The sequence below is a fragment of the Pelodiscus sinensis genome, chromosome 12 (genome assembly GCF_052426305.1).
Source record: "Pelodiscus sinensis isolate ZL-2025 chromosome 12, ASM5242630v1, whole genome shotgun sequence".
NCBI lineage: Eukaryota > Metazoa > Chordata > Testudines > Trionychidae > Pelodiscus > Pelodiscus sinensis.
Genome location: NC_143063.1, coordinates 48,206,220 through 48,231,839, shown reverse-complemented (window position 1 = coordinate 48,231,839; position 25,620 = coordinate 48,206,220). Strand labels below are relative to the sequence as shown.

Here is a 25,620-nt window from a genome sequence, read left to right as displayed (position 1 = left end):
GGACTTTTGGGACTCTTCCATTTTTTTTATCTCTCTCACCACAAAGTGCTGAGGAGCGCACAGAGGGCTGGATGCTGGCCCCTTTCTCACCTTGAGCCTTGCTCCCCTCTCTGTGTCACTGGAACCAGTTGCACAGCTTAGCGAGCCAAGTGTGGGAAGGAGCCGTAAGGGCGGGGAAAAGACAGTACAGGCAGTCCCCGACTTACGCGGATCCGACTTACGTCGGATCCGCACTTACGAACGGAGCTTTCTCGCCCCGGAAGTCGGGGCGAGAAAGCCCCGTTCGTAAGCTGCTCCGGTGCCCCTGGTCTGCTGGAGACCGTCTCCAGCAGACCAGGGGCACCGGGCGGGTTCCCGCGCTTCTGAGGCTTTGCCAGAGCAAAGTCTCAGAAGCGCGGGAACCGCTGCTGCTGCCCCTTGAGACCCGGTGCCTGTGGTCTGCTGGGGATGGTCCCCAGCAGACCACAGGCACCCGGACTGAAGCCGCAGCCGCGGGAGGGTCCCGCGCCTCTGAGGCTTTGCCAGAGCAAAGCCTCAGAGGCGCGGCACCCCGCTGCCGCTGCGGCTCTGCTCCCCGTGTCCCTGGTCTGCTGGGGGGGGGGGCGCAGCTAGTGTGCTCCCCCCCCAGCAGACCAGGCTTTTGTTTTGGACTCTGGGGCAGAGCAGCTGGGGCGCTGCCGATTGGTCCTGCGGCGCCCGTGGGCACTACTGGACCAACCCGGCAGCACCCCAGCTGCTCTGCCCCAGGTCCTGATTCAGCCGCTGCTGGTCAGTTTCAGCAGCGGCTGAATCAGGACGTCTGGGGCAGAGCAGATGGGGTGCTGCTGGGTTGGTCCAGTAGCACCCCAGCTGCTCTGCCCCAGGCGTCCCCAAGTCAGCTTCTGCTGAAACTGACCAGCGCTGACTACAGGAAGCCCCAGGCAGAGTTGCTCTGCCCCGGGCTTCCTGGAATCAGCTGCTGATCAGTTTCAGCAGCAGCTGACTTGGGGACGCCTGGGGTTCTTAAGTTGATTCTGTATGTAAGTCAGAACTGGCGGTCAGTTTCAGCAGTGTCTGAATCTGGACGCCAGTTCCGACTTACATACAGATTCAACTTAAGAACAAACCTACAGTCCCTATCTTGTACGTAACCCGGGGACTGCCTGTACAATGCTGGGGAAAACCCTCCCGTTTCCTGGTGTCACTGAAGGGGGTGGGCTACCCTGCAGCCTGCCTAGCGCTGCTTCAGTGAGCTCTTCCTCCTGCATGAGTCACACCAGCGCTTGGGGTGAGCTGATGGCTGCAGCTGGGGTTGTGCACAACCCGCCTTTTCTTTTGTCCTACCCTGGTCACTGACTTGTTTCCTCTGCGGATACTTAACGATCACGTTCCAGGATGTAAATCTGACCCCGGCAAGTCTGGGCCCTTCCCCTGGCTGGCCGTGCCAGGGGGCATCTGTTTCCTGAGCTCAGCCTGTACCGCAGAGGAGAGCACGGGGAGGGGACACGGCGGGTGTCTCGAAATCTGGGCCATTCGCTCTGAGCAGAATGACTCGATGTTCGTTTCCTGGGGCGATGGCAGAGCGCTCTGCTCCGCTTTCTGTAGCGCCGGGATGGGCCGGCCGGGCGTGGCTTACCGATGAGCAGCGCGATCGTGCAAGGCGTCCGTTCCTGCTGCTTCCAGCTCCAGAATCCCAGGGCTTGTGTGCAGACTTGCGGGCCCTGTTGGCCTGCATCTCCTGTTGTTGCAAAGGGGCGGCTCACTCACTGCCTAGCGCTGCCTCAGTCAGCAAGGGAGGGTTAGGCTGGGCGTGAGGAAAAGCTTCCTGCCCGTCCGCGTGGTTAAACACGGGACTCAATTGCCAGGGAGGTTGTGGAATCTCCAGAGATGGAAGAGCCTGTCAGGGATGGTCGAGACTAGACGGTGCTTGGTCCTGCCGTGAGGCTGGGGACCGGATTCGATGACTCGAGGTCCCTTCCCGCATTAGTGTGCTAGGATCTGCTCAGATTTCAAGTGCGCCTTGTGCGGAGCCGCTCCAGGACTCTGGGGGGCCAGTGTCCATGGGGAGCAAGGGCTGTGTCTGGCTCAGGTGCTGATCCCAGAAGGCCCAGCTGCAGACCTGCTCGGTGCATCCCATACGCAGCCCTGATGCCACCACAGAGGGAGCAGCCGGGTTGGGTCCATGGGCCTATGCCAGTGATTGTAAGTGTGTGAGGTGTGAGCTCGGGACTCCCCACCCCCCTCAGCCCCGCGCTGCAGCAGAGCCTGCACTGGTGCTCCAACCATGGGCCCTGCTCCCCCACACGAGGCTGGCACGCTAGCGCTGGCTTCCTGCTGTGGGGTGGGGTGGGGGTGAGGCTAGCAGGCTGGATCCAGCTTGCGGGGGAAGGAAGTGGCGGGGGGGGGGGGGTGGCTATGCAGGAAACTGCTTGTCTGGAGGTTTTCCCCACTGCTCCCATTGGCTCAGCCCACTCCTGCCCCCTCCCTCCCGCCCAGACTCCCCCCTCTCCGCCGGCCCGCTCCTGCCCCCTCCCTCCCGCCCAGACTCCCCCCTCTCCGCCGGCCCGCTCCTGCCCCCTCCCTCCCGCCCAGACTCCCCCCTCTCCGCCGGCCCGCTCCTGCCCCCTCCCTCCCGCCCAGACTCCCCCCTCTCCGCCGGCCCGCTCCTGCCCCCTCCCTCCCGCCCAGACTCCCCCCTCTCCGCCGGCCCGCTCCTGCCCCCTCCCTCCCGCCCAGACTCCCCCCTCTCCGCCGGCCCGCTCCTGCCCCCTCCCTCCCGCCCAGACTCCCCCCTCTCCGCCGGCCCGCTCCTGCCCCCTCCCTCCCGCCCAGACTCCCCCCTCTCCGCCGGCCCGCTCCTGCCCCCTCCCTCCCGCCCAGACTCCCCCCTCTCCGCCGGCCCGCTCCTGCCCCCTCCCTCCCGCCCAGACTCCCCCCTCTCTGCCGGCCCGCTCCTGCCCCCTCCCTCCCGCCCAGACTCCCCCCTCTCCGCCGGCCCGCTCCTGCCCCCTCCCTCCCGCCCAGACTCCCCCCTCTCCGCCGGCCCGCTCCTGCCCCCTCCCTCCCGCCCAGACTCCCCCCTCTCCGCCGGCCCGCTCCTGCCCCCTCCCTCCCGCCCAGACTCCCCCCTCCCTCCCGCCCAGACTCCCCCCTCTCCGCCGGCCCGCTCCTGCCCCCTCCCTCCCGCCCAGACTCCCCCCTCTCCGCCGGCCCGCTCCTGCCCCCTCCCTCCCGCCCAGACTCCCCCCTCTCCGCCGGCCCGCTCCTGCCCCCTCCCTCCCGCCCAGACTCCCCCCTCTCTGCCGGCCCGCTCCTGCCCCCTCCCTCCCGCCCAGACTCCCCCCTCTCCGCCGGCCCGCTCCTGCCCCCTCCCTCCCGCCCAGACTCCCCCCTCTCCGCCGGCCCGCTCCTGCCCCCTCCCTCCCGCCCAGACTCCCCCCTCTCCGCCGGCCCGCTCCTGCCCCCTCCCTCCCGCCCAGACTCCCCCCTCTCTGCCGGCCCGCTCCTGCCCCCTCCCTCCCGCCCAGACTCCCCCCTCTCCGCCGGCCCGCTCCTGCCCCCTCCCTCCCGCCCAGACTCCCCCCTCTCTGCCGGCCCGCTCCTGTCCCCTCCCTCCCGCCCAGACTCCCCCCTCTCCGCCGGCCCGCTCCTGCGCCCTCCCTCCCGCCCAGACTCCCCCCTCTCCGCCGGCCCGCTCCTGCCCCCTCCCTCCCGCCCAGACTCCCCCCTCTCCGCCGGCCCGCTCCTGCCCCCTCCCTCCCGCCCAGACTCCCCCCTCTCTGCCGGCCCGCTCCTGCCCCCTCCCTCCCGCCCAGACTCCCCCCTCTCTGCCGGCCCGCTCCTGCCCCCTCCCTCCCGCCCAGACTCCCCCCTCTCCGCCGGCCCGCTCCTGCCCCCTCCCTCCCGCCCAGACTCCCCCCTCTCTGCCGGCCCGCTCCTGCCCCCTCCCTCCCGCCCAGACTCCCCCCTCTCCGCCGGCCCGCTCCTGCCCCCTCCCTCCCGCCCAGACTCCCCCCTCTCCGCCGGCCCGCTCCTGCGCCCTCCCTCCCGCCCAGACTCCCCCCTCTCCGCCGGCCCGCTCCTGCGCCCTCCCTCCCGCCCAGACTCCCCCCTCTCCGCCGGCCCGCTCCTGCGCCCTCCCTCCCGCCCAGACTCCCCCCTCTCCGCCGGCCCGCTCCTGCCCCCTCCCTCCCGCCCAGACTCCCCCCTCTCCGCCGGCCCGCTCCTGCCCCCTCCCTCCCGCCCAGACTCCCCCCTCTCCGCCGGCCCGCTCCTGCCCCCTCCCTCCCGCCCAGACTCCCCCCTCTCCGCCGGCCCGCTCCTGCCCCCTCCCTCCCGCCCAGACTCCCCCCTCTCTGCCGGCCCGCTCCTGCCCCCTCCCTCCCGCCCAGACTCCCCCCTCTCCGCCGGCCCGCTCCTGCCCCCTCCCTCCCGCCCAGACTCCCCCCTCTCCGCCGGCCCGCTCCTGCCCCCTCCCTCCCGCCCAGACTCCCCCCTCTCCGCCGGCCCGCTCCTGCCCCCTCCCTCCCGCCCAGACTCCCCCCTCTCCGCCGGCCCGCTCCTGCCCCCTCCCTCCCGCCCAGACTCCCCCCTCTCCGCCGGCCCGCTCCTGCCCCCTCCCTCCCGCCCAGACTCCCCCCTCTCCGCCGGCCCGCTCCTGCGCCCTCCCTCCCGCCCAGACTCCCCCCTCTCCGCCGGCCCGCTCCTGCCCCCTCCCTCCCGCCCAGACTCCCCCCTCTCCGCCGGCCCGCTCCTGCCCCCTCCCTCCCGCCCAGACTCCCCCCTCTCCGCCGGCCCGCTCCTGCCCCCTCCCTCCCGCCCAGACTCCCCCCTCTCCGCCGGCCCGCTCCTGCCCCCTCCCTCCCGCCCAGACTCCCCCCTCTCCGCCGGCCCGCTCCTGCCCCCTCCCTCCCGCCCAGACTCCCCCCTCTCCGCCGGCCCGCTCCTGCCCCCTCCCTCCCGCCCAGACTCCCCCCTCTCCGCCGGCCCGCTCCTGCCCCCTCCCTCCCGCCCAGACTCCCCCCTCTCCGCCGGCCCGCTCCTGCCCCCTCCCTCCCGCCCAGACTCCCCCCTCTCCGCCGGCCCGCTCCTGCCCCCTCCCTCCCGCCCAGACTCCCCCCTCTCCGCCGGCCCGCTCCTGCCCCCTCCCTCCCGCCCAGACTCCCCCCTCTCTGCCGGCCCGCTCCTGCCCCCTCCCTCCCGCCCAGACTCCCCCCTCTCCGCCGGCCCGCTCCTGCCCCCTCCCTCCCGCCCAGACTCCCCCCTCTCTGCCGGTCCGCTCCTGTCCCCTCCCTCCTACCCAGATTCCCCCACCTCCAACACACGCCTGCAGCCATTTCGTTATGGGCAGTTGGCTGGTCTGCGGCAAGGTCTGCCTTGAGTGGGGGGCAGGGGGAAGGGCTGCACTCCAAAGCGTTTGAGGGCCGCTGGCTTATGCACTGCCCCTCTGGGACCCAGCGCCGCGACGGAGCCAGTTACTGCGGGGAGCCGGAGGCGGCGCCGCGGTTTCCGAACAGCGCTGGGCCGTGCGTGGCGGCTTGGCTGGTGGAATCAGACCGGTAGAGGGCAAACCAGTAGAGGACCAGGAATCAGACCGGTAGAGGACCAGGGCGGGGGCAAAGAGGGGCCCTGTTCTCTACTGTCAGGCCCATAGAATGGCAAAGCTTGAGCGTCGGCTCTGGCAGCGAGAGGCCCCTGCTTTCGGCCAGCCGCTGTGCCGGGCTCGGGGTGTGTGTGGGGGTGGTGGGGACTGGTCTTAGCCGGAGGGCCTGGGCTGGGCTCGGTTGGCAGCTGTGCTGGACCGGCGCGCGGGGGGGGGGGGGATATCCCAGGCCTCGGTGTCTGTGCTGGACTGTAGGGCAGCTAGTAAATGCTGTCGTGACGGGGGAAAATTAACCCCCCTGGGCTTTGTGGCTTCGTCTTTCTGTGCCTGCCCCTCTCCCTGCCGTGTGCTGCCTGCCCTGGCCCTCGCCACCGCCTCCTGCCCACACGCGACTGGAGGGGGCGCGGGGCGCGAAGCTGCGGAGGGAAGGAGCCGGCGCGGCTCGGTTTCCTTTGCAACCCGCCGGTAGCCCTGGGCCAGTCCTGGCCCTGAGCTCTTCTCATGTTGCTTGCCAGCCCCGCGGCAGGGCGGCGCCTCGCCCTCGTGTCCGGGACTCTTCTGGGAGAGTTTCAGCGCGAGGTGAAAGGTCCCCGCGTTCAAACAGCCGGGCGATTTATTCGCATCAAAGGATTTGAAAGAAACAAGCTCTGCTGGTTCTCCAGCCCCGAGGGCACGTTAACCCTCTCCACGCTGGCCTGGGACCCGCCTCTGCGACCATCTGGCCTGCACTTCCCCGACTCTGCTGGCTGCTTCGGAAAAGGTCTCCCCATCTCTGCAGCCCGAGCACCCAAGGCTGCTGTCAGCAGGGCCCCCGGCCTGCCCTGCACCCTCTGTGGTGCCGGCCCGGCCTCGCTGGCTCCCGGCCTTCTAGCCCGGTGGGCGTCCCCACGGAAACAGCCTCTCTGAGGTGCCTGTGGCATGGGGAAACAGAGGCGCTGGTTGGCTCCTCTGTAAGCTAAGCAGGGTCCAGCCCTGTCTGCTTGCGGAGGGGTGACCTCTCAGGAGTTACGGGAAGCTGCGGTGCTGTGCTCTGGCGACCATCCAGTGCCCCAGCTGTGCAGCTGCAGCATGGCCCCCCTTGAGATTGTACAAAGCGCCCAGAAGGCTGCCTTGCTTCTGCTGCTGTTCCAAGCTGGGAGAGTCCCCGGGTGACCCCCCCCGGCGGTGACACATGCTCCGAGATCCATCCAGCCCGGGCTGAGCTGCTGTTGCCTCCCAGGCGGGGGGCTGAGGCGAGCTCCTCCGCTGATGGATGGCGTGCGTGCCGCTGTGTGAAAGGTGCTGGCTCGGGGCGGGGGCTGCCTGCGTCAGCGCGCTGGGAAAGAGTTCGCAGGCACTTCAGTGGCCTGGTTCCCAAGTAGCCCAGCGCCGGGGGGGAGCGCGAGCGCGGCGTCGCGTCCTCCAGAGAGGCATAAAACAATCCATCTCCCTGGGAAAGCCCATAAAACCCCCGGGCTCCGGCCAAATCTACACGATGAACGTGGCTCAGCAGGAGCCGCTGTCTGCCAGAGAGCGACCCGCCTGGAGGAGGGGGTGGGGTTCAAGCGCAGCACACGGTAGCCGGTGCTAAAGAAGTTGCTGCTGCTTCCCTCGCCTGGCTCCCTCGAAAATCCCCTTGAGGAGTCTGGCTGCCCCTCTCTCCCACTTTGCAGCTGTGTGCGCGCGATCTGGGCTGGGCGGCGAGGGGTCCTTGGCAGGAAAGAGGGCCCACTCGGCAGACCCCAGGAGCTTCGGCTTACTCTACTGCTTCCCCCCCCCCTCCAGCGCCAGGTGCTGCCCGCTGCAAACCAACAGGGTGAATCCTGCCGACACTTTTGGGAGGATCTGAGACTTTTCATGAACTTTTACCGTTTTAACAGACTCGACCGTCTTACAGGTCCTTGTCTTAGCTCTCGGGGGAGGGCTCCGAGCGAGGAATCTGACCCGACGGGGGTGTTGGGTATCGAGAGGCGATGACCAGAAAAAGGCCAAAACCAGAGGTGGCCGCCATCACGACCGGCTCAGAGAAGGCAGAGGGGGCTGCTGTTCGCCCTTCCTTTTAATCCAAGGGCGGGGCGGCAGTCTGTGTGGGCCGCAGACTAAAGCTGACACGAGGGGCACGTGCCAGGCCTCGTTAACCAGCGTCCCAAAGTATTGGTGAGGTCCGAGTGTAGCTCGATGGACGGAGAGAAGACGATCATAGAACACTAGCACTGGAAGGGACCTTGAGAGGCCCTCGCGGCAGGACCGAGCACCGTCTAGAGCAGGGCAGGGGAACCTTTTCTGGGTCCGGAGCCACTGACCCACTGAAAAACCAGCACAGGCTCCCCAATGCTGGGGAAGGCCTTAACTTTTGGGGGCCAGATCCAGGCAACCCGGGCACTGCATCCCTGGTCCTTAGGTTCTTCACCCCTTATCTAACTCGTCCCTGCTAGCTGTCTGTCCAACCTGCTCTTAAATATCTCCAGAGATGGGGACTCCACAACCCCCCAGTAACTCGTTCCAGGGTTTCACCACCCTGACAGGCAGGAAGTTTTTCCTAATGTCCAGCCTCAACCTCCCTTGCTGCAGTGTAAGCCCATTGCTGCTTGTCCTGTCACCAGAGGCCAAGGAGAACAATTTTTCTCCCCCCTGCCTGTGAGGTTCTTGGCCTGTGTAAGGTGAATCGGCCCCTCTGCGGTTACTTTGGTGGGATAAAAAGGATGGGGGAGGGCGACCCACATTCCTTAGTGGGCTCTGTAAGAAGCTGGCTGGGAGCAGCCGTTCCATAACGGCAGCCCCCAGTGACTCTCACAGCTCTTGTGACACCCTGGGACTGAGCCCTGGCTGAGACAGAGTGGGACAGATGCCGGCTGGCGAGCGTCCCCAAGGGAAGCCTCTTGGCGGTTGCCATCTTGGCACTTTCGGGGGGCCCTCCCGTCTGTGCCAGTTGGTCAGGTGACTCCTCCCGGGATCTGGAGGGGTGCCAAGAACGAGCTCCGTGCAATCGGCCATGCGGGGTGAATCCCAGACAGTGGCCTTTGGCAGCAGTGACCACAAGCGATCCTTGGCAGCTGCTGTGCTAGAGGGGCCGGGGCCGGAACGAGCCACAGTTGCTTTGAATTGTTACCGGAGTAACTGGCTTATTTATTGGGGGTCAGCGTGTCAAGAGCCGGAGTGAAGGGAGAGCCGGGCAGTGGGGAACTGGGATCCCTCACAGGGTGAGCGCGCTGCATCTCGTGGTGGTGGTGGTTTTCTAACCGTTAGACGTGGCGCAAGACTGAACTTGGTCTCGCCAGTTCCTGCTCGTTCGGGAGGACTGGAGAGCCAGGTGCCTGCTTTCCCTGGGTGCGTCTACACGGCACCCTTCGCTCAAAATGAACCACGCAATTTATGCTATGCAAAGTGCGTCGCTTATTTCATCATTTGGCACTGTCTGCGCAGCGCCAAATTTCAAAATAACCCGCTGTGCGGAAATGTCCCTTAATCCTCGTGGAATGAGGTTCACTGGGCGTCAGAATGGCGCTCCTGTTGTTTCGAAATAACCAGTGCGCTGTCACGATACAGAAGAGCTATTTTGGGACCGCGGCAGTGTCCCGAAATAACGTGCCCCCGGAGACGGTCACTGGAAGGAAAGGGTGAGGCGTGTTCAGCCTTGCGCCGAAAGAGATTTTCTCCCGTGTTTCACAGGTGTTCACAGCGGGGTTCTAAGATCTCCATCTTTTGCGACGTCTGAACCCACGTGCCCACCCATGCGTTAGCTGGAGGTGGCCAGCTCCTGAGATTTCCAGCTACGTACGCAGGCTAGAGCCACGCCAGGGAAAAGCTTTTCAACTTTTCTCTGAAGACGCAAAGGCTGGCAGCCCCTCGCACTCGTTAGCAGAAACCTTCTGTGTTCTCGGACTTCCTGGCTGCCTTGGTTAAAGTGAATGAGTCAGAAGCACCAGGAAGGAAAATAATTCACGACCCTTGGAACCCTTGCTGAGCGAAGCGGCCTGGAAAAAGACCGGCCCTGCCCGTTGTAGCCAGGCCAGGGGCCAGCCCGGCTGAAGGCTGTTTGTGAGCCTCGGACTGCTAAGGCAGAGGTGAAAAGGGGCGAGCGTGGTGGAAGGCAGGCGCCGGGTTGATTTAGTTGGGATTGGTCCTGCCTAGAGCAGGGGGCTGGACATGACCTTCTGAGGTCTCTTCCAGCTCTATGGTTCTGAGTCTAAGTAAAGTACCTCCGTGGAGCTGGTAACCTGGCTGCGTAGCGGAGGGAGCCTCCGACGCCGGCCTGCTGTGGCCACAGGCCACATTCCCCACCCGACTCCAGCTCCGATCTGCTCCTTTTACAAGTGCAGAGGCGATTTTCTCCCCCCTCCTCCCCCGTCTCCCGCGCCGTGCCGGGGATCCGACCAAGCGCTGGGTGTTTTCTGCCTCCTGTCACCTCCGTGTGAAGCGCTGCAGTGGGAAGACTTTTGCTGGGGACTCTCTGTCCGCCGGGCAGCAGGGAAGCCAGGCTAGGGCTGTGACTCTCCAAGTGACTGCCAAGTGGGGCAGGGGCGGTGTTGTGGGACGTGGGGTGATGAGTAACCAGCCCCTGCTGCTGGGATGGTCCTCGTTCTGGGCAGGATCTCCCCAACTTGGCCAATCCAACCTCTCTTGGGCTGGGCCGGCCCTTCCCAGCCTCTCAAGTGGCCTGTTTGCCGTGCTGCAGAGAGCTGGATCACTCAGCCGCTTGCAGGCCGGCTGGAGGGGGAGGCACTGGGTGCTCTGATTTCTCCTGGCTCTTGCTTAAAGCCTGTTCTCCTTTTCCCAACCCATCGCATACGCCTGTGCCGCCCCGGTGGGGGAAGTGAAAGTTACCCGTCTAACCGGCTCAGTGGTTTCCTCTTCGCCCCTGCAGCTGGCCTGGGAATGGTGGGAGGGGAGCTGCTCACAAATCAAAGGGCTAGGACAGGTGCTGGGGGACCGGCTGGGTAACGGGAACTCTGCTGAAAATCAGCCGCACGCTGCGTTGTCCTGAGGATCCGCTGCACCCCCCCCCTGTGCCGACAGCAACGCACGGCCCAGTGTCTCTGCAGCGGGACATCCCCGCTTGCAGAACAGGCCGTGTCCTTCCCTGGCTGCCGGTGCCGCTCTCTTCCAACGGCGGCTCCGTTGGCATCGGTGTGGCGTTGGCCGCTGTCCATCTTCAGCTGCAGCCGTGGTCAGAGCTCCCGTGTAAAAATAGCCCCTTCTCGCTGCTCGTTCTCTCTGTGCGCTCACAGCTCGGCTGTGACGGACAGGGCTGAGCGCTGAGTTCGGACCGCTCGAAGGTGCACGAGCTATTCTGGGGACTCCTGCGCAGCGGGGAATTGAAAGACGGCAGCTGCCTGGGCGCAGCTCCGTACCGCTGTGCAGAGGAGGAGAAAGAGCCAAGCATGTCCCTCGGATCCCAGCCTGGGTTGGAGAACTAGCAGCTCTCAAACAAACCTCGTGCTCTGGAGCACACTGGCTCTGGAGCAGACTGGATCTGGAGCCAGTGAGCAGCCGCAAACCACAACCCATGTGGTGCCTGAGTTTTCTTTCGTCCCTTTCCTTTCGGGCTCCTTAACTTGCTCAGCAGGTTCTTCAGTACGTTTTTGACAGTATGTGCGGAATCCGCCCAGGCCCTGTGACTGCCCAGGGCACGGTTACATGTGAAATCTCTCCCACCGGGTCCCCGTGCGGCCTCTGCGAACGCCGCTGGGCCTGTGCGGGGAGGCAGAAGCTAAAGGGGGAATCTCGCTCCCCCAGTAGGTTTTCCAGTCCGCGCTAGCTCCCTGGGGGAGGGGCAGATTTCCTGACTGCCTGCGTCATGTGCACCAAAGCTTTCCTCTTCCGGGCGCCCTGAGGGCCTCCCTGCAATAACAGCCAGCAGCATGTGATAAGCCTGTTGCTTCGTTGGGTGAGCCCCACAATGCCGACTGCCAAAGCCCGCCGGCCGTGGGGCGGTGCTCTGGCTGCAGCTTGCTCTCTGCCCAGCCTTGGGGCGGGAGCTGGAAGCCGGCGGCCGCCTGAGCGGACTCCCTGTCCCCGGCGGGGTGCGACCGCTGCGCTGGTCCAGAGCACGCTGTGCGGCAGGCCGTGCCTCTGCCCCCTCCCCCACGGGCCAGGGCAGGAGTGAAGGAGCCCTTTGGGGTCTCGAATGCGTCAGAAAACCCGTCCTCCCCTTCCCCGACTCCTTGCCACCGCCCCATCCCCGTCCCGCCGCTCTCTGGTGCTAGCCCTAGGGCCCCCGGGCGGGTGGGTGCTGCCCGGGCGCGGGGAAGGGCTGTCCTCTCGCTCGGCCGGCCGTGGAGGGCAGGGGAGAGAGCCCAGGTGTTCTAGTGCCCTGGTGCCAGGGCTGGCCTCAGAGCTGGCCCCAGTGTAGGGACGCAGGAGCCTTCCCAGCTCTCTGTGTCTCCTGCGTTCCCCTGGCCACCTGCAGGGGGCGAGCGACAGCGCGGCCCTCCGGGCCCGTCTACACTTGGAAACGTGCTGGCCTAGCTGCTCCGGAGCCGCTCTGCCAGGAGCTCCGGCGCCGTCGGGCAGGGCCTGTGTGTTCCCTCCGTGGCGCTGGCGCCTTCCCGCCCCGCCCTGCGCCGGGTTTCTCAGAGTCCGAAACGCCAGGAAAAGTTGATTGGATCCCAAACCGCGTCCGGGATCCAGCGTAGCCCAGCCCTGGAGGTGGCGCGGTGGTGGGGCCGGTCGCTCGCTCTCCGTGACCCCTCGGAAGCCTGATGGCCCGTTCTCGCCCGAGAGGCTGCTGGTTGTGGGAGGGGGCTGAGAGCAGCCGGGCTGCGCTCTGGTGGGATCCGAGGCTGCGCCCTGGCGAAGCGCGGCTCAGACCCGTGGTATGCGGCGCGGGAGGTCTCAGCCCGGCTGGGTGGGAAGGGGGGGGGTTTAACTTCAGGCAGCCCTGCAGGGAGATGGCAAACAAGCCAAGCGACCTTTGGAAGCCGATCGAGGGGGATCTCTGGGAGCCGCCCCCTGGCAGACCCAGCAGCCGGGGACCCAGGAGGGCGGGCGCTCTTCCTGCACCCAGGGGTCCGATCCACGCCCACTGCAGCCCACGGGCACACTCCCGACCCCCAGTGCAGCCGGGGATCAGGCCGGGCCGCGGGCCCATCGGCACCGTGCGATCGGAGACGTGTCTACGCGGGGGTGCAGGAGGGGCCGTTCTTAAAGGGACACCACCTTGCCGGGGAGGCTCCAGGGCTTTCTCGGCCCTGCGCCCCGGGGTGCGGGTCAGCACTGGGGCCGTGGCATGGAGGTGCCGTTGTGGTCCCCGTCACAGGGCTGGGGCCCTGGCTAGCTCCGCCCCCGTGGTGCCCAAGCACCGAGTGGCAACGGCGCGTCGGGCTGTGACTTTCCTCGCGGCGGTGAGAGCGCCCGGCCGCACTGGGCAATGGCTCCGCCGCGTGCCGGGGGAGCGACGGGCAGGGTCTGCCCTCCAGGTGCTGTCTGGGCTGGAGCCGTGGGATCCGCCCTGGGGGAGCCCGGCCCGGCCCCCGGCTTCCACCTTGCTGCTTTTGAAGCTGCCCAGTGGGGGGGATGGGGACCCGGACTGTTCCCTCCCTCCCCAGCCGCCAAAGGGCTCCGGGGCGCCAGGCATGCGCCCAAGCTTCCAGCCCAAGTGTGGGCACCTGCTGCTGAGGCTGGGGTGCAGCCAGGAGGGAACCACGCCTTGGATCACCGGCCGGTTGGGTTTGTCCCGCGTGCCAGGGTGCGGCTGCTCTGTGCCCAGCTCGGATGAGCCACCGGCTCCTGGCCACCCCGTCCCACGCACGCGCTCTCGGCTCCCGAGCCTGTCCTCTGTGGGGCGCCTCTGCAGGGGGGCCCCTCTGGCCCGGCTGGGGCTTGCGGCGCTGAGCGGCGGGGTTTCCAGTGGTCACTCCCAGCACGCGCTGAACCCCTCTGGCCTGCTGTCAGGCGTGCGGCTGGCCCCGTGCTTTCCTGGGGGCTCCGGTCCCTGCTGAAGGAAGGATGGTTCCCGTGGGTCAGCCCTTGCCCGGGCCCAAGGCAGAACCTTCCAGCAGGCGCCCCGATGCCTGGAGTCTCTTTGGGTATGTCTACACTATCACCCGAGTTCGAACTAGGGTGGTAGTGGAGACCTACCCTTTGGGAGCAGGCATGGGCCTTGCTGCCCTGCTGTGCTCTCTGGGGAGGGAGGCAGGAGGGAGCCTGCCCGCCGGAAGAGGCAAGGCCCAGGCGGTAAAGAATCAGCGAGGGCGACAGCACGAAGGGCCGGAGGAAGCCTGTGATTAGACAGTCTGGGAGCGAGGGGGCCCTGCAGCGGCCACGCCCCAGCAGAGTTCATGGCTCTCTGCGGCTGACGGAGGGAAGAGCAAGAGCCCTTAGTGTGTCTGGCCCCTGCCCTGCCCTTGGAGTTAACCTGGGGCAGGATCCTGGCCCCGGCCGTGTCCCTGGAGTTACCTGGGGCAGGATCCTGGCCCCGGCCGTGTCCCTGGAGTTACCTGGGGCAGGATCCTGGCCCCGGCCGTGTCCCTGGAGTTACCTGGGGCAGGATCCTGGCCCCGGCCGTGTCCCTGGCTCCTGGCCTGGAGAACTGGCCCGGCTCCTTCCAGAGTCCGGGAGCCGCCCTCCTACATGCAGTAAACCCCAGGTTCAAATGCCCGGCCCTGCTGCCCGGCAGCTCTGCTCTCGCTCTCCGTATGGGAGTCCAGCTGGGCCGGGCGCCCCCACCCTGAAGGCGGCTGGCTCTGCTCGCCGTGATGGCTGTGCCACGGCCCAGCTCTTGCTGGAGCTGGGAAGGCCATTGCCTCCTGCACCGGAGCAGCTGCTGCCACCCTGGAGGAGGAAGGGGACGCGGAGCCTGGGTCACTAGAGCCAGCCCGAAGCAAGCCCGCAGCGCCCCTGCCCACGCCGAGCCCGAGGCAAGGGGCTGAGGTCGGTTGTTCCTGAGCTCCGGCCTTGGCTCCGGCTTCCCTGCAGCAGCAGGAGCGTGAGCCCACGCGAGCCTCCTTGGCACGGGCCGAAATCGAACTGGGTCTCACGGGATGGACGGGCCTGGTCCGTCCCATTTCCCGCCCCCTCTGTCCCTGAGCCCTTCTCCCTGGCTTCGCTCCAAGTCAGCCCCATCGCCCGCAGCTTGGCGCTCTCCCCTTTCTCTGCCAGGCTGGGGGCTGGCTGTGAGCGTCCATCCTTGAGCTGCGGGCGAGGGGGGAAGCCGCTGCAGGGCCGAGGGACTCCTCCGAGCGTCAGGCCTTGGCTGGGACAGGCGGGCCGATCCCCAGACGGTAGCTGGGCTGGTGCTTCTCTTGGGGACGGCAGCGTGGGGCTCAGGCCTCTCCGGAGGCAGCGTGGCACAGTGGTGCGTGAGCGCCCCGGCTCAGCCCGCTTGCCCTCCGGCTGGCTGGCGTCCCCACGGGTCCCTCTCGCGCATGGAGCGTTCGGCACAGAATTCCCCGCTCTGCCCCCTGCCAGCCAGCTGGGTGCAGGCGCTGGGCTGGGGCCGCTGGGCCTGCTGTCTGCGGCGGGGAGCATCCCAAGGAGTGCTCAGCGTGTTACTGAGCCTGCGTTCGGCTCTCTCCCACCTCCCTGGAATGCAGCCGTCTCTGGGGTGGGACTCGGCCTCTGCTCTGGCTCGGCGTTGCTGGAGGGCGAGGTGCCGAACAGCTCACGTGCAGCGCCTTGCGCAACGGGGCTGGGCCGCCGGGGAGGTAGCGACAGCGCCCGGCCCTCTGCACTGAGTCCTGCGGGACGCTAAGGATCAGTCGCCTCGAGGAACTGGGATTCTGTCCCCCGCATGGGACTGCTCCCCCGCCCTCCCTCCCTCCCTCCCTCTCCCTGCCTGAGCCACATTTAGCCGGTATCCGATTCCACCTGCTCGTCCGGTCTGGCGGCTGGGTCGGCTCCCACTCCCTCCCCCAGTGGCCCTGCTGAGCAGCCGCAGCCAGCGGCCTGGCAGACCTGCTGATGTGGAGAGGAGAGAGCTGCCCTGCTTTTGCCAGATGGGGGGTGGGTTGTGGGGCTGGAGGGCGTAACTGCCTGCCGACTTAACCTGGCAGCTCTGATGCGAGGGATCTGGGAGCCTGGGGCGGCCGCTCCAGTGTTTCTCCGGCTCTGGGAAAGAGCCCACTCTGCCTCGTTGCTGCTGGCACCGGAAGAGGCATATTTGCTCCATGAGATCACGCCGTTTGTCCATTGTGCCGCCAGCAGCCATTGGCACGGGTGAAGCCGGGGGCGCGGGTCCCTGCCTGCAGAGATCACTGGCCTGGCTGCTCCCCGCCTGGGGCGGCACCTCCAGTCGTCTGGGTCGGGGGTGCCGCCAATCCGAGCCTGCCCCGTCGCCCCACCTGGCTGGAGTCCTGTGCCAGGGGCCAGTGGGCACTGCGCTCTGGGAGCCAGGCCTTGCGACTTGTCAGCTGCCCATGGCCGGGCGCCCTGCGGTCAGACGGGCTTCCTGGGCGGGCAGCGGGGAAGTGAAACTCGGGGCGTTGGCGGCGCGGGGAGGCAGCAGCACCCAGGGCACGAGCCGCATGCTCACGCGCTAGGGAGGGAGGCCGGGAAGGGATCGGACCGCCAAGGGGGCGTCTCTCTCCCGGCGCTCACCTGACGCTCACCGGGACGGGCTGTCACCTGGCTGGGCCCCTCTGCAGCAGAGAGCTTGGACAAGGCCAGGGTCCCCGGGCCAGACCTGGGATTGCCTGGCTGGATGCTGCTGCCCCGTCCCTGCTGAGGTGTGTTCAGCGGCAGGCCTGGTGCCCGCGGTAGCACCGTGCCCCTAAAGCCTTTGGCGGGACGGTCTGCTCTCTGATCCAGCCCTGGCCCCTCCGCTTTCCCCTGGAACGCCTGCAGTGGCACCCCCAGAAGTGTGGCTGTTTCTCCGGGGACCTGCTGAGTAGGAGCCAGAATCCAGCCCCTCTTCTCCCCCCTTCCGCTAAGACACGCCCTGGGGGGCAGAACTTCCAGCAGCTGCCTTGGCCCCTGTCCCCAGTGACGGGCACCTTGGGGGAGCAGTTGTCTGCGCCGCTCTTGTGAGGTGTGGTGTCTCGGGGTGTGCGGAGGGGAGAGCCCCTAGGCAGTATTGGCCCGTCGGGGAGCAGGGGTGAGGGGAGAGCCAGCCTGGGCCTGGCTCGCTGTTCCTGGGCGCGGGGGGGTGGCTGGGCTTTTCCCAGGGGGTGGGGGGGGCAGGCTGAGTGAGCCATGGAACCTCGGGTCTGGGGGGCGGGTGGTCCCTGTCCTCCCATTGTTCTGAGTTGCAGGCCGGGGGGAGGGGGTCTTGCTCTCTTGCCCCCCAGGCTGCGCCAGTGCAAAGCTGGGACTGTTACCCCCTCGCGGCCCATCTCTGAAACGCTCCCCAGGGATTCCTCCTTCAGCACCACGTTCAGATGCACGGAGCAGGGTCGGGGACCCCACAGGTACCTCCTGGCTGCCAGCGGGGCCCCCCGCTCTCTGCAGGCTGATCCTTGCTGGTGCTTGGGGGCACCCCAGCCTCAGACCCCATGCCCAGCGCTCTGGAGGCAGCCTGCACCATCCTGCGCCCGGGAGGCTGGGCTGCAGGGGTGACCGGGCCCCGCAGCTCCACTGGCTGTGGGCGTGTGTGGGGCGACACAGCCCCTTCTTACTGCAGGGACTTGATATCCTTGGCCCCCTGGCCTGGGCTTTCTGCCCGGCTGCGTTTGCGCACCTGGGGGAGCATGAGGGGGCGGGCGCTGGGGTCCTGCTGGCTCCTGCGGTGTCGAGCTACACAGCCTGTCTGCGCAGGGCCCCCGGAACCCCGCCGGTGCACACAGGAAGGGCCGTGCCCCATCGCGCCGCGCACACCTTCCAGCCCCAGCCAGCCTGCCCTGCCCGGCCGCCTCTGCTTCCCAGCCAGGCATGGGCTGCCCTGCTTAAATGTCATTCATGCTTAAATGTGACACTTTACGCCTAGGTCTTAACAAAGACATTAATTATCTTACCCATTACAAAGATAGCTTCCCCAATTATCACCTCTAATATCATTAGCTCACAGACATTTACCTCCCCCCATCTCCCTTCTGTTCTGAAATGTGATTTGTCCTTTTCATATGTGTTCTTTTGTTTATTGTACCCTTTGGTATATCTGGTCATGCCAATGTTCTTCCCCTATTTGATCTGAGGAAGCGGGTCTGGCCCCGAAAGCTCATCAGCCAATAAACCATCTTGTTAGTCTTCAGAGTGCTGCCCAGTCCTGCTTTTTGTTTCTGCTTAGGGCCTGTTTGCCATCGGCAGTGGGGGGCCTTTTCCCTCCTGCTCCTGGTTGGCTGCCCGGTGCCACCCCCTCCCACTTGGCACTGGCAGCTGGGGCGGGGGGCAGCCCAGAGCAAAGTGTCAACAATCCCGCCAGGTCCCCCGAGAATCACGAGAGCAGCTTGAAAAGCAGGAAATGGGCTTTTTGCATTTGCCTTCTGGCCTCATGGGGCCACCCAGCCGGCTCTTCCCTGTAGCCACCTGGACGAGCAACTGCGTTAAAAAAGCAGAGCGGCTCCTGCAATCACCTGGCTCCGGAACCGGGGCTTGAAGAAAACCAACCTGTCGTCAGCGCCTGATCGTATCCTGTCTGGCCGGGTGTGCAGAGCACCCTTTATTGGGTTGTGGGGGGCACAGCCTGATGCAAACGGGGGCGAGCCGGCCCACCCCGGCCTGCGTTCCAGGCGGAAGATGGGGAGGGCAGCTGGAAACTTGGGGCACCGATTATGCTGCTAGCAGCTGACCTCCCTGCTGTGGCTACTGCTCTGGCGTGGCCCAGTCTAGTCTGGGGAGTTACACCTGAAGCAGAGAGGCCTCCACTGCCTGTTCCTGGGAGCGGCCTGCCCTGGGGGTCCCACGGGCTGGACTGCAGCGCCCCCTTTGCTTTGGCGCAAGGAGAGGCTGCCTTTCCGCACAGGGCCCGTTGTCCGCTCGGCTGGTGTCACTCCTAAGCAAGCTGGTCTTGTGATTCTGCACGGGGCAGGGCGGGGAAGGAAACCGGGGAACCGGCTGCTGGCCCGTAGGCCGCTTTGGGCAGGTGGCGTGGCCCCTCTGTGCCCCTGGGGTGCAGGCGGGAGGGGGGCCTGGTAAAAGAGACTGCCAGGGCTGCCCCGATGGAAGGGGAAGGAGCAGCAGGGACGAGGCTCGAGTTACCCGGCTTGAGCGGAATGTTCCCGGAGCTCGCGGCTCGGAGCCAGGGCTCTGGGATGCCGCCAGGTGCCTTTGCTTCGGGAGCCGGCGGGCTGGGGCGGGACGGATGCCACAGAGCGGGAGGTGCCCCCCAAAGGCCTCCTGCCCCCCAAAGGCCTCTCAGCAGATCTAAGCGGGTGGAGAGGCAGTAAAACTCCCCCCAACTCCCTCCGAGTGCATCCCGCGCTCCCAGGAGCCAAGAGGGAAATGGTTCGAACGGCTACACTGGGCCCCTCACCCCGGCACCCCGCCTGCTCCCTCACAGGGCTGTAAAAACCCGTTACAATCGTTACCTGCATAAACGATTGAAATTCATCATTTAGTGGGCGAGCCACCATGCCCGCAGGTGGGGGCTGCTCCGGCCAGGCCAGCGAACCGGCTTGCAGGCAAGCAGATGGATATGCCCAGGGCGTGGGGCATAACCGGTTAGCTCTGGCAACCCTGCATCTTCGCTGCAAGCCATGCCCAAGCCAGGTGGGCTGCTGGCAAACGGCTGGTTGCTGTGGGTGTGGAATTCCCCAGCAGTGGCGCGCAAGGGCATTTCTGCCTCGGTCGCGGCTGAGGCCGCCCTCCCGGCGATGGGCTGCGTGAGGCACGACGGGACGTCTCTGCTGCGTTCAGCGCTGCCGAGGCCTCTCGTGGAGCGCCGGATTGCGGTCTGTGGACGGACGGAGAGTCCAGTCTGGAAGCCTGGTCTATGGGCACAGGCTGGGGCATTTGGCATGGTGGGTCTAGAGAGGAGGGGCCCGAGAACCCGTCGGGGCCGTTGTAAAGCGCCCGGTGATTAGCTTAGCTGGTCTCCCCGGCCAGAGCGGGCGGGGCAGGAGGTGATGGGCGTAAGCCGCAGCGAGGGGGTTAGGTTGGGCATTAGGGAAAAGGTCTGACCCGGAACAGGCTCCCCGGGAGGTGGTGGAGTCTCCCGCAGGCTGCACCTGACGGGCCGCGTGTTACCGCTTTGGTCCGTCCCCTGACAGTCTGTAACCCTGGCGACCCAGGCCAGGCCTGCAGGGCTGGCAACCCAGGTCGGGCAGGTCTTCTAGGGAGACGCGCTTTTGTCCAGCAACGGCAGAATGGGGGCTTGTGGAGAGTCGCACTTCCCCAGCCCTGGGGAATGCTCCCTGCCGTGGCCAGGCGGTGACGGGCTTGGGGCTCCTCCTGCGGATGGCTCGGGCGGGCCAGGGCTTGGGGCGGTTTGTCGAGCCAGGCAGGGCTCCTCCAGGCCTGGTGGGTGCTTGGGGCTCCTCTGGCCCTGGTGGGCAGGGCCTCTTGCGGAAGAGGGGGACAGGGGGCAACCTCCCCAAGCGTCCATGTTCAGCCCGGGGCAGTTGGGAGGGTGACCTCTTCCCTCCCTACGTCTCTGGGATGCTCTCGCGTCCAGCCCTGGGCCAGGCCCTGCTGCGGGAGGCGCTGCCCGGAACAGCAGCCCCCACCCCGCTTGGCGGTGCGTACAGTTCGGGTGATGCCACCTTGGGCACAGGAGGAGCGCCACGCCCCTGCCCCGGTGGTAGTCCTGCCGAGGCGGGGGGCGGGGCAGATCCCTGCTGCCGGCGTCTCACCTGGGTGCCTGAGCCAAAGGGAAGGCGTGATCCCGGCTGTGTCAGGCCCGGCTTTGCAGGGAAGGCTGGTTCTGGTGCATTCCCGGGGCCGGCTCCTTGGGGAGGGGAGATGACGGGACCCTCAAGACAGACAGCAGGTTTCTTGCAGCATTTTTGGTTGCGGACGCTGCCCTGATGGGAAGGGCCAGGCGTGTCTGGGTGGGAGATCGTTGGCGCTAGGGGGATTCCAGGTTAACACATGAGGGATGTAAAATCTGGTTAATCAGTTCACTGGTTACATTTAACCAGGTTGCCTTGAGGGAGTGGGGGGGGAAGGGGAGAGCCTGGCCTGAAAAGGTTTCTCAGGGGGAATTCTCCCCGGTACGGAGCTCTGGCTCGCACACTTGTGCTCTCGCTTTCTCCAGTGGCTTTTAAAAATACCTTGAGCGGTGGGAACATAAGAACGGTCGTACTGGGTCAGACCAAAGGTCCATCTAACCCAGTATCCTGTCTGCCGACAGCGGCCAGCACCAGGTGCCCCAGAGAGGGTGGACTGAAGACAATGATCAAGCGATTTGTCTCCTGCCATCCCTCTCCAGCCTCTGACAAACAGAGGCCAGTGGCACCATTTTATCCCCTGGCTAATAGCCTTTTATGGACCTAACCTCCATGAATTTATCCAGCTTCTCTTTAAACTCTGTTATAGTCCTAGCCTTCACAGCCTCCTCTGGCAAGGAGTTCCACAGGTTGACTGCGCTGTGTGAAGAAGAACTTTTGCTTATTAGTTTTAAACCTGCTACCTATTAACTTCATTTGGTATCCTCTAGTCCTTATATTATGGGAAGGGAAGGCGCAGCCCTTTTCGGAGGCCTGCGGCAGCCAGCCACACGTGAGGGGACCTTTATCCCGCCCCTGAAGGGGTGTGCCTCTTCCCAGAACATACTGGCTGATCATTCCACGCGGGGGTCACCCAATAGGGCAGGGGGGAGTCAGTAGGGAAGGTCTGGCCTATCCAGTGGCTAAATGGGATCCTCCTCCGAGCATTGTCCCTGGCCCCAGGCGGCCCGGACCCTAGTGGGCACCTGAGAATCCCTCTGCCGAGAGCTGTCCTTGCGTTGCACAGCGTAGCGGGGGCCGGACGCGGCAGTGGGGTGCCCCGAGCCGGCGTGTGTCTGAGAGGCGAGGGCTGGTGTTGCCCGTGGCTGGGTGGGTCGGGAGCGGAGCCCTGGCCAGCGTGCGCTCACAGGGTAGCAAGGGGGCTGCTGATTCTGGGAAGCCCTGGGCAGCGTCGCAGGGTTCCAGCTGGCGTGGCCGGAACTGGGGCGGTGGCCTGGCGTCTGGGTAGCGGTGCGGCACCTAGAAGGGCAGATCCGGGGGCAGCGTTCACTAGCGCCGGAGCTGGAGGCGCAGACAGCGCAAACACTGCTGCAGGCTGCCTGGCCCGGGCCGGAGCATCCACGCCAGGGTCCTCCCGCCTCGAGAATGGGACAGGCCGGCTCAGAGCCTCTCCGGTGAACAGCCGCGGCTGTCAGGGCCGCTTCCATCGCCCCCGAGGGGGGTGGCCCTGACTCTGTCCCACGGGACTCTCCCATCCAGGGCCTGCCCCTCCCTGCTGACGAAGGGTCAGATGGCACCCCCGGGCACCCCTCTGGCGTGTGAGTGAACAGGAGCATTCCCAAAGCGCTTGGGGGCAGGGCCTTGGAAGGGCCAAGCTCCCATACTGGAAGAGGTCTCGCCGCTGGGGGGGGAGGGGGTCTGGAGCAGTCCAAAGGGTGGTAGGGTGAGCCCCCCCCCCCCACTGCCTCCCTCTTCCCCCTGCAGTGTCGGTGGCCTGAGCACTGAGCCGGGGGCCAGGCCCACTTGCTTGAGCCCGGCTTCTACTCCGAGCTGTGATGCCCTCCCTCGTGGGAGCTGTCGTTAGGATGTGTCAAACCTCGTGCAGTTGCTGAATATCGTATTAGCCGGCGCTGCCTGGGAGCATCCGTCCCAGGGACACTCCGCATCGTGGGGGCAGTGAGGCTGGAACTCTGCCTCTGCAGCTGCAGCCACACCGGCCGCAGTGCTACAGGAGGAGGAGTGCTGTGAGCAGTACGGGGGGTATGACACACAGCGGAAGGGGTCTGACTCGGTCCAGTAGATGGCAGGGCTGCGCATCCCACACCCAGGTCATTGCTGGGTTGTTGGGTGCCAGGCTGCCTCTAGGCAGCTCCAAAACCAGATTGTTCTGGGGACCCTGCAACAGGGCCTCGCTTCCCGGGCCGAGTGATGAAGGGCTCTGCTTGGGGTTTGTCCCACACGCTGCTCCCTGCCGCCTGGGGGACCCTGCAGCGCGGGGGGAGGGGGGCTTGTGGGTGTCCCGCCCTGGGGCGGCTCCGATCCCTAACGTGCCTCCCTTTGCCTCTCTCCCCAGCGTGCGTGTTCCGGATCAATGCCCTCTCACTCGTCTACCTGCTCTACCTGCTGCTGCTGCCCTGGTTCCTGGGACCCACGGAGCACACCATCAAAGGTACGGGCTGGGGGCGTCCCTCTCCCCTGCCCGTCTGGCCTGACTGACGGTGACAGATTGGGGGGCGTCCTGCCAGGGGCCAGTGTCTGGCAGAGGCCTCGGTTGCAGTTGCGGGGAGATGTGCATGCGAGGGGCGTGGCTTTGGGTGCCAGCGCGCTCCCGGCCTAGCACTGTGCCCCTCCCCGGGGACGGGCCGTGGCTCAGCTGCTGCGCTATTCTCCGCCCCAGCGTGCCAGGCTGGCGCTGGGGCAGGCAGCAGTGCTCAGTGGTTAGAACGTGTGACTGGACGTTCGCAGGCCTACATCTGCTCCCAGCTCAGCCACTGTGCAGGGCCTCGTCCTTCCCAGCTCTAGAGTGGGTGAGAAGGAAACTCCCTCTCTTACGCAGAGTGAGATGCACCCATGAAAAGACACCCTCTGTGCCGTGGGTTAGAGGGAGTCACCCTACTTGCGACTCTCACCCACTGAGAACTTCTGGGTCACAGCCCGAAGCCCAGGGCTCTGCCACTGGAGCTAATGGAGAATCTCCCCTTACTGTGAGCAGTATTGACCCTATGGCACCCAGTTGAGCAGTTCTGAGTCCGTGCAGTAGAGGGCAGTAGCACACACCCGCCTCTCCACTGGGACCTTATTTGTCCATATTCATCCTGCCTGCCTAACTGGGAGTGAGATACAGGCCCCGAGGCAGCTCAGACAAGGCTTGGAGACACAGTCCGTGTTGTGAGCTTGTTTTCTGGGGCCTGCACACAGGACTGGCAGGTCCATCTGGTCTACGGCGCTGTCCCTGAGAGCAGCCCACCCCAGAGGCTGCAGAGGGAGGCGGGAGAAATCAGCCATAGGCAGATGTGGGATAATTCCTGCCATGTTATGTCTTGCCTGGTCTCTATTAGTTAGAGATTGGCGTGTGGCCTGAAGCAGAAGGCTTAATATCCCTGCCAGAACTGTGATCCTTTGAGTAATGGAGATTCTAGCTTTCCAGAGAAATGTTGATCCTTTTTTTTTCAATCTTGCTTAATTCTTGGCCTTAGTAACTTCCTGCGGCGGTGAGTTCCACAGACTAGTTTTGCACCAGGTGCAGAAGTGTTTTCCTCTGTTGGGTTTGAAGCTTCCATCTTTGAATTTCTTTGTGTCCCCTTGTCCTTGTGTTAGGCACACGCTGAACACCATGAACAACGTTTGCCACTGTTCTCGGTGCGGGTGTTTTCGCTCAGCGGGCAGGGGGACTGGCCCTCCCTGGAGCAGGGCCCAATTCTAAAGGAGAACTAGGGAGCAGGTGCATGTGAATCTGCCGTGGCAGGGAGAGGCGATGGAGAAAGCAGGGGATGAGTTAGTGGCGCGCTGAGATAAGTTTGTGCTCTGTACGGCACGGCTGGGATTCTCCCCCAGGCTGCGGTCTGGTGCCTGGGCTGGCTCTTTGACACCCCCACCCCTTTTCTGCTGCCTCGAGATTTGCTTTGCTTGCTGATCCTGCGCTGGAGGGGAGATGCCACAGTGGCTCGGCAGGCTGGACGCTCACCTCTGAGCTGCTAGGTTGTGGGTTCCAATCCTGATCTAGGCCTCTTGCTGGGGAGGCTGTCGTCAGGGCTGCCCCGGCGGCGGGGGGTTGGTTAAGGGCCTGGGGTCCCTGCTGCAGGCTTTGCTCTACCCCTACCCACAAGCCCTGCCCCTGCTCCATCCTGCTGCCCCAAAGCCACCTCCCATGAGTGATGGGATCTGGGGAATTGCTGGGAGGCAGCAGGGGTCACTCACGGCGGTGGCAGGAGCCTGCTCCTCTCCACCCAGCCTGCTGTACTGGGACGGGACGGCTCTTGCTGGTGGGGGGACGGCTCTTGCTGGTGGGGGTGGAGGGCAGAGCCCAAGTTCTGGCTGGGCTGAGCCGATAGTCCTGGCCCTCTTCCTCCGACTCCGAGCCCTCACGTGGGTGCCAAGGGCCTGACCCTGTGCGCCAGCATCATCTAGCTCCCTCTGGGCTCCTGGCTGGGAAAGGCTCTGGAGAGGGCTTGGGATGCAAAATCCTGCCTGTTTCCCTTCTCCCTGGCATGGCTGCTGCCTCCTGCAGGCTTTAAGTACGGCCCGAGCTGCAGGAGGCGTGTGCTGGCTCCTGGGTGTCCCGATTGGGAGATGGCAGTATGGCAGCCGTGGCTACATCAGCTCTCAGGGGCAGGCAGCCCGCTGGCTCGGGGTGTGCAGCCAGGGGGCCGCGAGCGCACGGCATAGCTGGGCTACCCCGGAGTGGCCAGGCGATAATCCCCCCCCTCCCCCCCTCCTGCCTCGAGGCTGCCGAGAACACACCTGGCAGATGGTGTCCGGCTCCGGGACCCTCCGTGCCAGAGAGCTCAGGGACGAGCCACGGGGGTGGGGAAGACAGAGCCCAGGGTAAATCCCGCCGTGCGTGTCGTCCGGCTGCCGGGGGAGGGAGCAGGACTCGAGCGGGGAGCAATGGGAAGGGATGGAGCCTGGCTCTCCGGGAGACGGGCCGGCGGGGCTGGCGAATAGAGTCACTTATAAATAGAGGGTGAACTGGCTGCAGGCTGCCTGCCAGGAAGAGCCCCAGGGACGGCAGAGGGGACCCGGCCACGGCTCTTGTCCCAGCTCGAATTTCCGTGACCCCAGCACAACTGGCCGGTGCCTGGGAGAGCGGGAGGCGTCCTCGCTCTCCAGGCCAGTGAATTGCTGTCCGCCGGCAGCTCCTCACGCAGCACTTGGGGCTGGCCCAGCCCGGCACAGGGCCCCTAGGTCTCTGCCTGTGGGGGCAGGCCTGGCCGTCTGGACTCCCGGGACAGCTCCCTGCCCGCACCGGCCTGCCCCACCAGTGAATTATGGGTCCCTCCTTCCCTAGTGCCCTGGCGAGCCCTGGCCGGCCCTTGCTGCCCCAGCCGCACAGCTACAGGCGCCAGCTCTGGACGGGTGAGG

The 25,620-nt window shown here is 66.0% G+C and overlaps 1 protein-coding gene across 4 annotated transcripts in view; it reads left to right on the top strand.

Moving 5' to 3' along the window:
* The window catches only part of PIEZO1 (piezo type mechanosensitive ion channel component 1 (Er blood group)), a 94,992-nt gene that overhangs the window by 16,442 nt on the left and 52,930 nt on the right, over window positions 1-25,620 (top strand). For all 4 annotated transcript variants that reach the window (XM_075939877.2, XM_075939878.2, XM_075939875.2 and 1 more), the window contains exon 2: window positions 22,613-22,708. In XM_075939877.2, the coding sequence (XP_075795992.2) occupies window positions 22,613-22,708 (96 nt within the window). The remainder of the gene's footprint in view (window positions 1-22,612; window positions 22,709-25,620) is intronic.